The 17,182-nt window shown below is 41.6% G+C and overlaps 1 protein-coding gene across 2 annotated transcripts; it reads left to right on the top strand.

Moving 5' to 3' along the window:
- Positions 1-503: 503 nt before the first annotated feature.
- Positions 504-12,861, top strand: CISD1 (CDGSH iron sulfur domain 1). 2 transcript variants are annotated; one of them, XM_079312561.1, is made up of 3 exons: positions 504-659; positions 6,241-6,446; positions 10,672-12,590. In XM_079312561.1, the coding sequence occupies exons 1-3, from the start codon at positions 629-631 to the stop codon at positions 10,759-10,761; spliced, it is 327 nt and encodes a 108-aa protein (XP_079168687.1). In that variant the 5' UTR covers positions 504-628; the 3' UTR covers positions 10,762-12,590. The 2 variants fall into 2 exon arrangements, with proteins under 2 accessions (XP_079168687.1, XP_079168686.1); XM_079312560.1 differs by lacking the exon at positions 504-659 and adding an exon at positions 718-839 and having other exon boundaries at positions 10,672-12,861.
- Positions 12,862-17,182: the final 4,321 nt, after the last annotated feature.

Here is a 17,182-nt window from a genome sequence, read left to right on the forward strand (position 1 = left end):
AACTGTCTGGGTTCTGTAACAAACCTGCGGCTTGAAGTTGGTAGAGATATTAAGATATATTTCAAAGATACTAACAGCCATACCCCCACCCATGTTTGTAAAGTCACATTTTTCCTATCAAGTCCAACCATAAACGAGGTCCCAGAGTCCTTAACCAGGCACAGAATTTCGGTAATACTTTTTAAAAGTAAAGAATAGTAATTCTCACATCAATATCCAAGCTTGTGAGGTTCGAGGTGGCTGTCACTCAGAGAATATCACTTTTCGGCTTCGTCTTTCCACAACTACACAGGAGAGGGCTCACAGCGATCTGCGTCGTAAGCGTTTTGCAGAGTTGTTGGGGTCTGATAGCACCGCAAGAAGAGAACGGTGGGGCCGCACCGAGCCAGAGTCTGTACAGACACTGTGCCCAACAATCATTTTACAGCTGCAGAGGCCTCCTCTAGAGCCCTGTGCCGGGTGTCAGGTCAGTGACGGTCCTCCGCCTTCCTCCTCTCTACAGTACCATCCCGCATATCCCATAACTTCCTGCTCTCTCCTAGCTTCTGGCAGGGAGGCCTTTAAGGGGCGGCCCCGCGGCCATCTTGGGCAGTAGCGCGTGCGCGGTGCCGAGTTGGGAGCGGGAGTGATGGGGCCGGGAACAAACTGCGCCGTGCGGGGTATGACTACCGGGGACTTCGAGTTGTGAGCTGATCGTAGAGGCGGGGCAGGGCTGGGGGCACGGGGCCGCGCGCGGGCAGGACGGGGGGTCGCCCCTTGTGCGGCGGCTCTGCCTCGCGTCCCGCTGGACCCCTGGGACAAGATGGCGGGCTCCCCCTCCACCTTCCACGCGGGATGCGGTGGGTCTAGAAGCGGTCAGTGGGATGCGCTCATCATTAAAACCCCTACTGCGGTCAGCGAGGGGGAAACGCGGTGTGGTGACTCGGCCTGAGGGGTCCCCTTTACCCCGTCCCACCCTACTGCGGTGTGAGGGTCCGGGGCTGCCGAGCTCCGCGCCGAGCTGTTGCGGGTGCTTCGGCCCTCGCAGTGGGCTCGGCCGTCCGCCGGCTTTTGCCTGTAGTGTGGACTGCCCGTTTCGGACACCGCTGTTTTATTTTTGTCTTTCCACCTGTTTGTGTGAAAATTTCGTGAAAAACCTGTAAATTTCAGAGGTTTTGTCTGGGTCTCAATGCTCGATACTGTACAGTGGATGTAACGGTGACATTTGCGTTGTGTAAAATGATTAACTTGAGTCATGGCTGAGATACCGTTGTGTGCTTTGAATGCTGTTGCACAACCAGACAGGATGAAAGAGTTGGGCCGGGTGGAGGATAGAATAGAGAGGTGAATTACCTAATTTAATCTAAAAAATGAGCTTCACGTGCCGGACTGGTTTCCGCTTGCAAAGTTGCTCATGGTTTATGCCCTTAATTTAGCGGGCACATGGTTTGCGGTTTTTTTCCGAGGGGTGGGGGAGGGTGGAGGCCGGTGGTACAGAGGATAGTGGCAAAGATATTAGTTTAGAATGGGCTACAGTGGTGGAAGGCTATGCTAATTAAAATAACCAAAGCCCTCAGGATGACTTGGTAATAACTTGCAGGTTACGTTTCCAATGGCAGCTTGCTGTAATTTATAATCTTGCAAGAGTTTGACCAGTTCCTAGACACTAGGAATTAAGCAGAAAAACTCAGTGGAGATGGGAGAAGAATATGATCCTGAACAAACTGAAAATATTTTCATTACCTAAGGAGAGCACAGGAGTATGTGTAAGGACCAGTCTGGAGGGTGCGCTTTTTACGAGACGGCAGTTAGGTTTTTGTTATTTTTGAAGAGATTAAACTTGATCAGTGCCTTGTGATTGGCAGGTTACAGTTCTTCCTTCAACTGGCATGTGTCTCAGGCTGATGAATTTTGGAAATAATTTATTTTGTGCTGAAAACTAGACACCAGAATCTTACCATATTTTTGTGAGATTTAATTCCTGGTAGTAGTGAGAGAGTTAATTGCTTCTGTGCATGTGTGCCCGTTGGAAGGTAGTAACACACCTAATGCTTTTTGTCTGAGAGGTGTGGTTGTTTGCAGGTGTGACTAATTACAGATTTGATCACGGTGTCTTGTCTTTTTACTGCTTATTGGTGAAATCCAACAATCTTTCCCCCAGGTGGTCTCATTACCATATGTCTTCAGTTAAATTAAACCTGCCAGTCATAATCTAATTTTTTGTGGATGCTGTGGAGTGGTAGAAGTAATTTTGTTGGCTGGACTGCTTGGTTTTTACTGTTAGGCTTTTTGTGTGTCCAGTTATCCTGGATGACTCTTCAGTAAGTGAATAGCATGTGTTTCTCCAGCATTCCTTTTGTTGTGGACAGTGACACTACTGGACTGTCTTGAATAACTTTGCACAGTAATAGTCTCTTCATTGGCAACAAAATGAGGAGAAAAAATGCTTAAAGGTTACAAGGACTTCAGGAGCCATAAAATACAGTTTTTAATGTCTGGTGTTACTACTCTGTGACTTCTGAATAATATAAATTTTAAAATTCAAACATTTTCTAAGCAGCAGAGCTAACTTGAATATTGCCTCTTAGTCTGGTCTTGGACTAATTTTGTCAGGGTGTAGTTCTTCTCCATAATATTAATAGTTGCTAGAATGTAAATTTATCTGGGTTCTTAACAAGAATGAAGAGGCAAGACCACTTCACTTTCTTAGGGCACTTCTCAGTGCAGATGGTAAATGTGTGTTTTGCTGTGGATAAAGTCTCTTAGGAGCTCTCTAGCAAATCCAAAAAATCCCTCTGTAGTGTAGATCTGGAAACATCCAGATGTTTAGAGAAAGAAGAGAGGAGAGACTTCATCTAAATCTCTTTCATTAGGATATGTCAAAAGAGTATAGAAGAGAATAAATCCCTATCAGTGTCTCATTGCCATTATCATCTTCAATTTTTTTTGTTTACTTCTGTGCTCTGCCCGCTCTCCTTGGACTTTATTCTTTAAATTTGTTTCCTTCTTTCCATATCTCTTGCCATCTCTTCTCTCCTGTGTATGTTAATTTTTCTGGAGTTTTAGCTAAACCTTTTTCCATTGCTTAGTGCTTATAACAGAAAACCATTTTTTTCTGCCGTGTTACACAGGCCAGTTTTGTCTTATTTTGTCACACTGTAGTTTGGTATTATACCAGAATTGGGAGTTCTTCCATAATAACTTCCATAATAACTGCTGCTTTTTATTTTAAGAAGAAATAAAAATCTCTTGACACTCCACATCAGAGTCACTCTCTTAACAGATGCGTCATGCATGACCTTAAGAGCTTGGCAGCAAACTGTTGAATTGGCACCAGAGGTCTTTAGAAACGGTTCAGAGTATTTAAAATTAGAAGTGTTCTTCCAGGTGCATTTTTTGGTTAGCTTAGATTAAATGGGTGTTCCAGCTTTTCCAGATCTGTGTATGAAACAAGACAAAACCTAATCCCTCTGAAATCCTGCAAGATGATTTAACTGGGAGTCTGTTGAATAAGTTCAAATATTTCTTCAAAATTTTAATTATATTTCTTAAGGCAATTATAGAATTTAAAGAATAAGACTGCTGTAAATGTTTGGATTTAATGCATTATTGGTTGATACAATTTTCTGTCCTGAAAGGGGAAAAGCAAAGTCGCTCCAGGGAAGTGATAAAAAAAGGTAATACAGAAAAGTCATTCCTTTATTATAAGAAAAAAATACCTAAAGCTGTTAATATATATACAGCTTACCTGTGTGTGTAAAGGATGACTCTGGCCCTTGGGAGAAGAGGTGGAGGATCACTGCAAGATGAGATGATTTAATTAATGATCTCTGCTTGCTGAGATCATGAGATCTGATGTGCACAATTATGGGGGATGGCCCGAGAGATGTTAGAGGGATCTGAGTTGGCTGCAGATGTGCAGAACAGCTCTTCTGAATGTGCTTCTGAATTTTAGTGCAGACTTTTCCTGCTTGTAGAGAGTCACAGGAATATTATCAATTTTTTTTGTTTTCTTGTTTGCTAAGTTGACTTGGACTTTTGGATAGGTACAAGTGAAGATCAGCTTCCTTGAAGTACAGTACCTTAAAGGGCTCTTCAGTTACAGGAGCCAGCTGTGGTCTTCATTAAAGTCACTCTTTCTCCTTAGATTTCATAAGGGAATGGATATCGTCCCCCTGTCCTCTTACCACTTAAAATGTTGGTGAAGATTTGGACCATTGGCAGTGCATTGGTAGCAGCTTGGGCAATCCTTGCAATTGCTGCTTCCCCAAAAGCCGTGCAATGAGCAGTCCCTTGGTTTTGCTTTTGCTGTTGTAGCTGCATTTGACATTTCATTAGGGGTCACTTCATGGTTGTCAGACCCAGCAGATCTCTGAGCTTGTTGAGCACCTCCTCCCTGCTGCAAGCCTGCTCAAGTGAGAAAGGGCAGGGGTGCTGCAGCGGCTTTTCTTGGGAGAGTTCCCGTCTTGGATTTAAACTGTAGCTGTTCTTTTGATTAGTTTGAGCTGTTGTGCTAAATTAATGCAGATTTTCACAGAACCCTTTTTAGAATTTAATTTCCTTCTTTATTAAAATTAATGCATTACTCTGGGGAATAAAGGGTGAGAACTCACTGGATGGATATAAAACACAGTATTGAAAACATGGTCTCTGAGGCTTTTATTGTTTTAAGGAGCTGGGGAGCAGAGAAGCATGCCTGCCTGTATCTTAATACCACCTTACTGTTACAGGAAAGGTTTGTCATTCATTACCAGAGGAGGTCTCATAGTATGTTGATCTCTTCTGTGTCATTTACTAAGAAAATGAGCTCTGAAGGATTTCTGCATCTTTTACTCCTTTAGTATGACTCTAAAAGAGGGCCTGCCTTCCCTGATCTTACAGGCCTGCAGACACTGTACAGAGAGCTGTCTAACTCCGCATATTGCTACAGCCAGATACAGTGGATCAGTGTGGTGCTTATGAACTAACACAGTATTTCAACTGAGGAAAGCGCTTGATCCAGATTTAGGAAAGTCTGTGGGACAGGGACAGAACTTGATACTTTTAGTCCAAGCTCACAGTGTAAATACAGCAAGTCAGTTGGTCATGGAAAGTAGCAAGAACTAAGGAAGGCTTTTGTTTCTTCCTAGACTTGGACATAGTGATGTCTCTTGCTCCACAGATACGATCTGGCTTGGCATCTTACAAATCCAATTAAAGTAGGACAGGATAGAAATTCCCAACTGGATGCTGTTGTAATTTTATTAAGTTCTGTAAATGTGCTAGATCTGTTTATTTGTCTGTAAACAGAACTTGCAGTACATGTGTATGCAGAAGTGGTGGATAAAAAGCAAAGAAAGAACAGTCAGTTGTTATTCCGAGAGCAAACAACTGGACCTGGTGCTGCAATTGGAACCTTTGAGCTAAAGTACAGCATATTTTCATGAAGCAGAGAGAAAACAGTAGAGCCACAAATATATAGAAAACTTCTTGCAGGAATGGACATTGTACTAAGAGAGACTGCAAAAATTTTTTGGTAAATAAAGGGAGGAAAAGTGAGGATGAGATGTGGTTGCAAGAGGATTTTTTAAATTAAAATTGTTTTGCAGAGATTCAGGACTTAATTTAGTTAAAATAAATGTGTGCTATTATTCTTAAATATAATATTTTGGGATCCTTGTTCTTTCTTTTATACCATAGTAGGTATTTAATCTATAAGATAGCTTTTGTTACTGTTGGTAGTGTATTTAATAATTTTCCCATTGCCAAACAACTGGTTTTAGGTTTTTAGTTACAAGATTTTATTAAAGCTACTTAGTGCCCATACCTTCGGGGAGAGAAACCTGTTTTTGGGTTGTTTGTGCTGACTGTTCTTTAATGAGTTTCTTGCAACTGAAACAAACAACGTATTTGTTTTGCTGCTACAGGATGTACTTACACCTTGTTTAATATGCTGAACTTTGAAACAATGTACTAGTGATATTAGTATCAGAGTTTGCTAAATAAAAGAGTAAAAAACAAAACAAAATCATGAAAACTGCCAGGTGTAGAAAGGACTTAGGTGAAGTAGAACTCTGTTCGATAGGAAAGAGCATTTTAACTAGGTGACTGTCAAAGGAAAATACTCTTATAAACTAGAGAATTACTACTACAGAACAAAAAGACCTGTAGGAAAGTAGGAAGGTGTTGCTGCAAACATGAAAACATTTACTGCCAGGTAGTTTTAATAAAATGTTGTGGTCAAAACCTAACAGTCTCTTGTTTTTTCTTATTTTATTCTAGTTGAATGGATTGCTGCAGTCTCCTTAGCTGCTGGAGCAGCTGCTGTTGGATATCTAGCTTACAAAAAAATTCTCTCTAAGGACAAATGCTTTAAAGCAATGGTGAATCCCCATATCCAGAAGGATAACCCTAAGGTAGTCCATGCCTTTGATATGGAAGATCTTGGAGACAAGGCTGTGTACTGTCGTTGTTGGAGGTCTAAGAAGGTAGGAGAAGAATGCATGGATCCAGTGTTGTTCATGTGCATGCATCTTTCAGCAAAACTATTTTAATACTGTTTTATTTAGAGCAAACTAACCTCTTTTCACCTAAACTATTCTGCACTGGGATGTTGCAATATTCTAATTTGTAGACCTATGCAGGTTTGTGCTGATGCTCAGAGTCAAGTCTGCAGATTAGTGCTAATAGTGGACAGAATGTTTCTGTAGCTCTGAAGATCTCTTGAAAAGAGAGCAGCTGTCTGGAGCATGATCATGAATGGCAGACACTATTTTGTGTGCTACCTGTGCTGCTACTGAGGCTTATCTAAAACTATTGGCTTGTTGGCAGTAGGATCTCAGGAAACAGTCTGTGAGGATCTGAAACACCTCCTTTGGGACAAAGTTGAAAGTTTAGAAAGTTCCTTAGTAGTAGTACATGGTGTATGCCAGTGCAATCTCAGTGGCGTACTTTAGGCTTCTATTTTTGTGCAATTAAAAATCTGGCCTAAATATTGGTCCAGCTTGCTTGCATTTGAAGTTGGGTTGCTTCAATTGTCTTAAATTAGTGATAACCTAGCCTTTCAATAACAGTACCTCAAATACAAGTCTGATCTTGGAGATGTGTGACATCTGATGTAGCTGAGATGTATATACTTCATCTGTAATGGTAGTTCTGGGATCTGTAATGAGAGAAAGCAGATTGCATGATTAATCCTGTCCATTTACCACTGGTGCACATTTAAAACTTTTTTAGGAGGTGCCAGTGTGTGGAGACTAAAATAATACAGACCTTCAGAGCCAGATAACTACCTTGAGATTTAGCTTACTCTCACCCAGGGAGGTGAATACTCAAGTTCTCAAGTCTTAGACATTGGTCTTGTTAGGCCAAACTCAGCAATTTCCAGATGGTGTAACTTCAGGTTCTTACCGTTGGCAGAGCTGACTTCATTACCTTGCAGGTAACTCAGGAGCTTACACATTTATACCTGAATTCGGTTTTATGATGTAACACTACTAAGGATTAAGCAGCATTATGATTTGATGCTGAAGTAATCATGTGGAAGTGGCTTTGTCTTCTTTATTCTGTCTGGAGTCTGAACTGGAGAAACCCTACTTGAACCCCGGTGTTGGTGCTTTTTGCTTCCCATTCAGTCTTCTAAACAGAAATGGAAGATAGTGCCTGATTCTACTGGTTGCATAGCAGGTCCTGCCAACTATTTGCTATTGTTTGATATTACCCTTTTTTGGTATAAAATAAAAACCTTAAGAAGTATGTTTTGGTGTATGTTTAAGGGGTATTGTCAGTTTAGGAACGTATTACTCTACTGTGTTAGAAAGTAGATGAGGCTATAATGATTGCGTTCTTAGAATTTTGATCTGAAGAGTATTGTGAAGGCATTTAGGAGGTCAGTGGAAATTTTGGAAGGTATAAGTTTCCTTTTACTGCTGCTTAATAATAAGTATTTTAGTCAACGTGCTTCACTTCAAAGACTAGTTTGAAGTTTTGTTATTTTTGAGGGCCTGACTTTGCAGAAGGGGTAGCATAACCTTTAATAGGGTTTGCATGCTTCTCATATATTTTATTGCCAAACAGTAATAAAATACATTATTCCTATATGCTTGTCATCTTTGGAAGCTGTCAGCTAGCATTATCTGGCTCTACATTTCTCAAACTGTTTAAGTTTATAATTATATGGTGTCAGAATGTAGAATGTGCGTGCTTTCAGTGCAGGAAATTACAGTTACTTCAAATGCATTAAGTACCTGACATGTTTTTGTTAAATAGGTGCATATAAAAGCTAGGAGAGATGTCTTCTTGTGTCACTGTGTGTAATTCTCTTGAGATTCAGGCTCACCTGAGGCATGAGGCTGTCGATAGAACCATTACTATTAGGAACCACAGGATGTTTCTGTTGCCTTAATAGTGTGCATGCACTTACAGCTGACACCATGTGGTGTTCCTCCTCTACACGGAATAACAAAACAGTTTACCTATACCAGAGTATTTTAGAGTAACTCTTGAAAAAAGAGCAGTTGTTTTTGGGGTTTTTTTTGTTTACTTTTTTACTGAAATAGTGTACTTAAAAGGATTTTGTGCTGGCCAAAGACTTTGTGGGATGTATGTGTTTCAAAAAAACATATGTGGTATCTTGAAATAAGTTTGTCTTGGCATGTAATTATCTGTTAATAGTAAATGGGTGGTTCTTTAAATTATCCTTTTCTATTCAGTGTTGTGCTCTGCAGGCACTTTGTAAATGTCCACTTTAGTGAAAAAACCCAGTGCTCAAACTTACCAGTGTAGAGGCAAGAGTTTTGTATTTAAACTAATTAAAGTTAGAATACTTGTTTTCTTGTCTTCATTTTTAGGTGTGATTTGGGGAGTGGGAAATTATTTTTAAAATGACTTGCAGTCTCTGTGTCTTCCAGAGAAATATTAGTCCCCAGATTGTGGGTGGAGGAATACCTCTGCAGACTATCAGCAGAAATAGTGATAGAGAATCTGGGTGTGTTCAGTGGCAGGGGAACTCAGTTGAGCTGTCCAGATCACTGTACAATTCCCCTGGGGTTTGAGCTTCGGCCACTATTGCTGCTAGCCTGTTTGATTTTTAATCAGGGATGAACACATTGTGTCAGACCAATATCCTCCTGTGCAGTATCTGGTCTTCGAAGTGACCAAGCGGGTGCTCTGGGAAAGTGGTGTTTGGTTTGGTGTTTTTCCCTGAGAAGCTCAAGACCAGTGTTCTAGCCTCTGGGAGTCAGTGTTTTCAGACCAGCTGACTAGTAGGATGAATGCAGAGCAGTCACCATTGGTAGCTGTTAAATATGTCTGGGTACTTTATGAACCTAGGAATCCCACCATTTTTGTTGCTTGAAAACTTGAAGCAAATGATGTTGCTGTAGCTGGACTTTGGGTTGCCTCCTTGGAGCTTGTGAGATGTTAATGTCTGATGGAAGCTGTGTCATTGCATCTGTGAAGAGCAGTGAACTCTGGTGTTGCATGGAAAAACAACTGGCCCAGGAACATCAGCTGTTGAGAGCTGATCAGTGTCCCAGAAACATACATTCCTGTTTGCTCAGATTTTTTCCAAGCATCTGTAACTATGTGTTCATTGAGTCACAAGTGACTAATGGGATGAGAAAGTTTCTCCGTGAATCAGCTTACATGAGCATTCTCTGAATTCAGTGTTTCTTTATTCAGAAATATTGCATGCCATTTTTAGCTTAGATTTTGACATTTCATTACTTTGAAAAGCCAGAAGAAACCTCCATACCTCATCTCTCTCCTTCCCTCCCAATACTACCCTGCAGATAAGGTGGCGTTACTTTTAAAGCTCTGTATATTGTTTCATTGTATTAGTTTTGTACACTACTTGGAAATCTTTTATTCTAAGACTGGGTGGTAGGGTATTAATGTTATTCAAAGGCTGTGACTGAAGTAGGAACGTTGAGATCAGTGGAATGTTGAATATTGACTGTGATGCTACTGCAAGAGAACAGTAGTGTTGCAAAGGCAAAAGCTGAGTAATGCCCAGCTTTGAGTCCCATTACTTCTAAGCAAACAAAATTGTAACTGAATGCAAAATACTGATGTGTGATTTCTGTGATTGTCTCCAGAGTTTCCTGTGCAGAGATGGTGTAGCCCTGAAAACGTATCCTTGAGAAGCGATGGGATCCAGCCTTTCTGACTCACAGAATGTCTTTCAGCTCTTCCATGTGATAAGAGCTTCCCAGGAATAGTATTTATCACTTCTCTGGGACCTAGACAGTTAAAGCTGGCTAAAGGAGTCCCTGTAATTCTAGCTCTGACCAGCCTGTTCTGGGATGGGATTTTTTAATGGAACAGATATTTCTTCCAATTACTTGTAGCTGATTTGGCTCTTAGGGGCAGCACTGAGGAAGTGTGGGGCAAGGTCAAGAGTAAGATGCTCCAGGTAGGTTACAGCTGAAGGTCTGCTCAAGCTGTAGTTTTGTCCTAGTCACCTGAGGCAGGAATACCAAAGAGAGTTGAGTTTGGTGGCTGCTTTTTTAGAACAAGCCTCTTATCTGTTCTGTACTAATAAGGATAAAGTTAGTGTTCAGCCAAAACTCAGGGAGACCTGAGATGCTGCATAAAAGTTGTGGTCTGTGGTTTCAGTGGATTTAATGAGAAAATGCCTAATAAACTTTCAGCCTAGGTTCTTAGTTCTGTCACTGGATGTACTTTAGATGTGTTTATTCTTTCTTTTTTCAGTTCCCACTGTGTGATGGCTCTCACACAAAGCACAACGAGGAAACTGGCGACAACGTTGGGCCTCTGATCATCAAGAGGAAGGAGGTGTAGAGGGGACAGTAGAAGCTACAGAATCAATGTCTGACAAATGCTCTGTTCTCTTGTAATTGGGGGGAAAACCTCAACAAATTCTTTGTCATATGCCTGAAGACTTCCCAATGTTGTATATACATCAGGTTTCAGCATGTGTATTTTCTCTGGTGTTTGTTGTCTTTCAATCACTACAATGCATAATATACTGAGTAGTCATGGTTTAAATTTTTTGTCCTGTGAAGTGTGTGTACCCTCTCACTGAGTGTGAAACTAAAATGAGGCACAGAATGTATTTCATCAGGAAATAGGTATTAAATTATTTCAAGCTAGATACTAAAATCCTGGAGAGTTCTAAAGCTGGATAGATGTCCATGTAAAAGGCAGTAGCAACAAAGGAATCATAGTGCCATCTTAATCTCTGATTATGCTGCATTTTCTGCAGGTGTCCCATTTGTCCTTTAAGGCTACTGTGCTGTATGGTTTCTGTAAAAGAACAAATTCAAAATTGCTAGCTATGAACAGACATGGCTGAAAGTAAGATGGGACTAGAGGGCAACTTTACCTTTGATTTTACAGCAGCATTTAAACTTGACCTTACTTCCATTTGGCATCAAGAAAATACTGTCCAAACTGTGGACCTGTATTTAGAGTAAGATTAGGGAAATTATTTCTGAGAGATTTCCTAATAGATGAGTGGAATGACACAAAGTGCTCCAAGAGTGATAGGCAGCGGGTGGCAGGGTTGTTTTTGCTGTTGAAGAAAGCCTTAGTGTCAATTGCAGTCTTTCAGTGAAGCCAACTTCCCAGACCACAGGATACTTCTGCGGGGAGGCTGCGCTGATTAATTCTAGAAGCTAAAACTAAAACCCCGCCCATCATCACCATCTACTTCACCATTGCACTGGCTGATTCTGGAAAGCTTTTCCCACTGAGAACAGAGGAGGCATGCCTTTCTTACTATGTGGCCTTAGGCTCTATGTGTCTTAACTCTTGCCTTCCTGGACTACTAATGTGGTTTAGCTGATTTTACCAAAAAACCCCTGACATGGAAAAAGAAAGGCTTTGAAAACAGAAACAAGAAGACAGGGAAGGATGAGACAGAGGGAGAGATCTTACTTTCCTTAGCCATGGCACTTGTCTTCTTGTTTGGCATGGTTGCATTAATGGCTGTCATCTTGGTTTTCTTAAATCGCTTGAATGTATTAATACACATGTAAATACAAAGCAAAACCCAAAGAGTGGGGTAGAAGGGGGCAATTTGTACTAAACCCAGTCCGTTAGCATAACTGGCCTGCATAAGATTGAGCTCTGAATGTCCTGGGACAGAAACTACCTCAGGGCTAGATGAAAGGCCTTGTTAAGAAGCTGACATTTTAGCCTGGACCCTTAAGGATTCTTCAGATGATATGGGCAGGAGAGGTTCAATTTGTTTTATTTTTTAAAGGGTGGTTGGTACAACTGTTTTAAACAGATGTTTTGCGTAGTCTTTATGTGCAGCTTTTAGATGCTGAGGTCTTGGCCAGCTGGTCTGGATTTGGGTAGAAGGCATAAAACAAAGAAGGAGGCACAGGTAGAAAAAGGTGGAATGTCAGAGTAAGGGCACTACTGTCCAAGAGACCTCTACTTGAAAGAAGTTGCTGTCAAATATGTCAGTTCATCTTTTCTGTCTGTCTTTAGTGCAAAGACACTTTTACTTTGCTAAGTACTAATGAAAATACATATGGAAAGTTGTTTTAACCTTAAATTATCAAATACATTTATGCAAAGCAAAGTAAATTCTGTATTATTAGAATATGACACTGGATGTTTCTGTATTTTTGTCAAATACACATTTGAGCTCATCTTAATCTCAAGGCTGTAAAGTCTGTGTTCTCATGAGTATGCTCTTTCTTTCAGTAGTGCTGTACAGTGCTGCTGTAGTCATGAACCTGTGTCTGGAGTGGATTTCTCTTCTGAGATTCCTTTTCCTGTCAACATCAAAGCCTGGCTGTTCCTGAAGGAATAGAAATTCAGTGTTAAGGGTCTGAAAAATGAAGTCCTGAGGTTTAAGATGAATCTGAGTTAAACTATTTTGTGGAGTTTGCCAATAAAATATTTCTGGGTTTCTGTGTCAGGGAAGTGGGCCCTGTGGGAGGTTTTTATTCCTGGGAAGCAGAATTGCAGAAGCAGTCTTTGTTGATTTACATCCTGGTGACTTTTGTTTTGGAGAAATGTTGCATTTCTGAATGTTGATTTGAGTATTCAGATCTTAATTAGAGGCACATACAATTTCTGTACTGTACTTTATTTATGCAAGCTGTTCAAATGTGCTAAGAGAATCTTGGATTTGAGGAAACAAACTTAACCAAGTAGTCTCAATGAGCATCACAGAGAACACTTCAGTTTTTTTCTTAGTACCATAATAGGTCACAACATTCTAATGGGTGGAATGCTTGACAGTTCCAGTATTTTCCTAAGTCTCCTTCTTTAGTGCTTTCCTCAAATAATCTCTAGAGTATGAAATGCATTGGTTACATTTCTACCAGTTTTAGCCATAAAGAAATTATACAGATGTGCAATTTTGACCTCAGATTGAAACTCCAAATAGAAATCCTTCAAAAATTAAAGCAGAGAAAAAACCCTGCCACAGGGTAAAACTATTTCTGCTCCTCATTGCTATTTTCAGCATGCAAGTGTTTGTTGGGAAAATGAAGAAATTCCTGATTCTTGAGTAATTGAGTGTGATTCATCCAAATAGTGTGAAATGTCAGGTAGAGTGATTCTACAGTCAGGATCATTGAATGGGAGAGACTAAGTTACAAGTATTGCCTGCATGTTTCATTGCAGCACTCTCAGTCTGGAGGCAGTAGAGGCCAGCAGCCTGCACTGCAGCTACACTGCTCCGCCAGATGGAAACAGAGGCCGTGTGTCATGGTTTGATGTTGTCAAAATGCCAGGCATCCAAGAAAGCTGATCACTTACACTCTCTTGCTCTCAGCTGGGCAAAGGAGAGGGGGAAAAAAACTAATGAGGGGCTATGGAGTTGAGATGAGGACTGGGAGAAAAACATTCTTAAAGGCAAAACAGGTTCAAATTTAAAGGTATAAAGTAAGTTTATTATTAACAAAGAAGGATAATGAGAAGTAAAATAAGCCTTTTAAAACATCTTTCTTCCCCCCAGCCCCTCCCTCCTTCCCATCAACAGTGCAGGGAGACAGGGTGTGGGAGTTTTGGTCAGTTCCTCACTCGAGATCATCTGTTCAGTCTGGGAAAGGAGTATCTCTTCTGCTATGTTGTGGTGCCCTCACATGTGAGCTAGTTCTCTGAGAATTTCTCTACCATATCTCTAATGTCATGAACAGCAGTCTTGCCAAAATGCTGCAACATGAGTCCCTCCCATGGGCAGACAGTCTTCCCAAAACTGCTGTGATGTGGGTCACTTGTTCATGGGGTGCAGTCCTCTAAGAATAGGCTGCTCTAGTTGCAAAGCAAGGGCCCTCTTTCTATGTCTGGAAGCAGAGACTCTCTCTCTCTATTCAGGTCTCCCACTAGATGACAGCTTTCTCTGGCATCCACCCGTTCCAGCGTGAGCACTTCTCCCAGAGACTGTGAGTGGATCTCCGTATCCCCCGTTGACTTCATGGGCTGCAAGGGGACAGCGTGCTTATAGTCCTCACCCTGGCCTGCAGAGCAATCTCAGCTCTAGTGCCTGGAGCACCTCCTCCCCCTTTTTTTCACTGTCCTCGGTGCAGCTACGTTGTTCTCCCTCATCTGTCCTCACTTCCTTCTCTGACTAGAAGAAAAACTTGCCTGTACTATTGCCAGCATGTTCCACTAATTCGAAGATTGCTTCAGGATCTCGCAGCGCTGAGAGGTTGATCTCATCTAGGTTCCGTGCCGGAGAGTCACTCACCATGTTTTCGCTGTTGGCCGTGCGCCTTGCCGCCACCTTGTGTGCAGTGGCCGATGCCACGGCACTGGTGCTATTTAGCACCTTTCTTCAGGCAGGGCACTGGGAAGGGGAAGGCACCGCCCCACCCTTCTGCCGGCGGCGTGCTTGGCTAGGGGTGGCCAGGCAGGCAAGGTTTGCTACAGGCTGCACCGAGATGGCTGTGGATTTACCACATTGTCACGCCCTGCGCTAAGATGGCCCTGGTGTTGGCGCCTCGCCACCCCTGGAAAAAAAAAAAACCCAAAATACAACTGTGTATGCGCTGTTTTGATTTTCTTCTTAAATGGATCATCACAGAGGCGTTACCAACCCTCTCTGGGCCAGCAGCATTTCCATCTTCAGAGCCATCAGAGATTGGCTCTGTTGGACTCTTTTAGCAACTTCTCAAAGAAACCACTTTCTGAGGCTCTCCCCTGCTGCCAGAAAACCAGTCTATGCCAAATCAACACACTGTGCAATGGGGTGCCTATGAGCACTGGTCTAGGGGCTTTCTCCACAGCCTTTGGATTTAAGGGGGTGCAGCAGCAGTGGTGGCTGGCTGAGCCCAGGCAGCTGGAAGTGCTGCATAAATTTGTTGGTGACTGAGTAGCATTTCATGCCCAGAGCCTTGTGCACTTTGAGTTACAAAGTTGTACTAATAATTCCCTGACAGCGAGCTTGCTAAAATTACCATATTGTTGCTGTTTGGGCCTTGTTTTGGCACTGTTGGGGTCTGTAAAACTTACCTCGTTCGATTGTGTAGCATTAGACTTGTATTTTAGGTTCCTTGTAACGCAGCTGAAGACAAGGAAACATGAGTCACTATTTTATCACAGTTGCTCACTTCCAAGAAAAAGAACATTTTACAATAGCAGGAAGGATTAGAATGTAAACATGAAACTAAACATTGATTTTGCAAAGGAATCTTGTCAGCTGGATTCTCCTCAGCTACCCTGGACATGGAATTCTCATGCTAAATTTGGCTTTTATTTTAACTCCTGAAGCTTCAAGGTTGATAAAACCCATGCTGAGTCCTGACTGGATTAAGTGGACAAGTACAACTTCCCCCATGCCTGTGGGCAGAAATAGGATGTCTAACACCACTGCCAAGAAGATGAGTTTATTGCTCACCATAGCTATTTCAGCCCAGACAGAACATTTCATGAAGATCTGCGCTGACACATATTCTGTCCAGCAGTGTCAGATACCTGTTCCCCCAATTGCTTTCTGTTCTTCCATGGCTTTCCTGCATTGATGAGTGGCTTCTTTGTTTTGCACTGTCATAATAATTTTCCTAGAGCCATGATTAATTTGGAATGGGTACCTGGGCCTGCTGCTTGAAGCTCTCTGATGCTTGTTTTCTACAGCTGCCAGGATGTGTAGTGGATTTCTTGGCAGTATGATTTCCAAGCTGCCTCTAATGCTGAGGCTAATGCAGAAAGCAGCTGAATAAAAACTAAGTAACATAAAAATAAACAAGCAAATTTGTGAAGAGAAAGAAGAGGAAAAGGGAGGAAGAAAAAGAGGTGGATGGGAGGAGCGCATAAGCTAGGGAAGAGTTACCATAATGTAACAGTACTATATGGTAGCAAAAAGAGATAAACACCACAATGGTATGTTGCATTTCATTATATACCCTAATAGAGCCAAACATAAAAAGTATAAAGTGGCAATTCTATTAGCCAAACCCGTGCTTCTCAGAGTTAATGGGGTTATGTGTTTGAGCAGACATCTCTTACTGGGGTTTTTCTTCCTCAGCTGTTTGTGAAATCCTGCAGTACTGGACAGAAAGCAACACACATTGGTGCAGTGGGTCCCATTAGTAGTCTCCTGTTCCTTCACACCCTACTTTGTAAGCTGTTTAATTAGATGTGCAGTTGTAATAAATAGTAGGAGTATTTACTGGCATTCCCCAGAAATGAGTAAAATCACATCAGGTTTACTGAACTAGCAAAGCAGGATGCAGTCCACCTTTCCCATATGCAGTTTGGAGTGGTAAGAAGGGATTTCCCTGGCTTCTCAAGCAACTTCTGTTTCCTTCAATATATAGAAGCTGCATAGGTCTCAAGTAAGCACTGATCATGTCTCTTGTTATGTTTTTCCCAGCTGAAGACTCAACAATCCCTCTTTCCTATTTGACATTGCACTGCCCTTAATCCACTCTGCTCTCCATCCTTTTTTGTCATGCACACTGCGGTTTTCTTTTGCTATTTTTGTATGTGTGGCAGACTTACACCAAAAAAAGGTGCCTTCTCCTCTCTAGGAGCAGCCTGTGCAAAAAAGGCTTCCTGAGCATCTCAGAGATTACATCTTTAATGTGTAAAGCATTCAAAAATCAGTGTACTCCAAGGGTCTGCTCAGTAACTGCAGTGTTTGTTCTGTTCAGTCAAGTTAGCTGGCAACAGGCAGCAAAATGAATGATAAGATTATACTGAGTAACTTTTCTCAAATACTTTTCTACAACTGGAAAATATCACCATACATGGGTAAGACATGTTCAAGATGCACTGTCTGTTCACTGCCAGGGCT

The sequence above is a fragment of the Erithacus rubecula genome (genome assembly GCF_903797595.1).
Source record: "Erithacus rubecula genome assembly, chromosome: 9".
Taxonomy (NCBI): domain Eukaryota; kingdom Metazoa; phylum Chordata; class Aves; order Passeriformes; family Muscicapidae; genus Erithacus; species Erithacus rubecula.

Bases quoted from the DNA above. Each gene is read 5' to 3' on its own strand.
- CISD1 (XM_079312560.1), top strand. From the start codon at position 803: ATGGCGGGCTCCCCCTCCACCTTCCACGCGGGATGCG. The intron at 840-6,240 runs GTGGGTCTAGAA...ATTTTATTCTAG, and splicing joins CACCTTCCACGCGGGATGCG to TTGAATGGATTGCTGCAGTC. The intron at 6,447-10,671 runs GTAGGAGAAGAA...TTCTTTTTTCAG, and splicing joins GTTGTTGGAGGTCTAAGAAG to TTCCCACTGTGTGATGGCTC.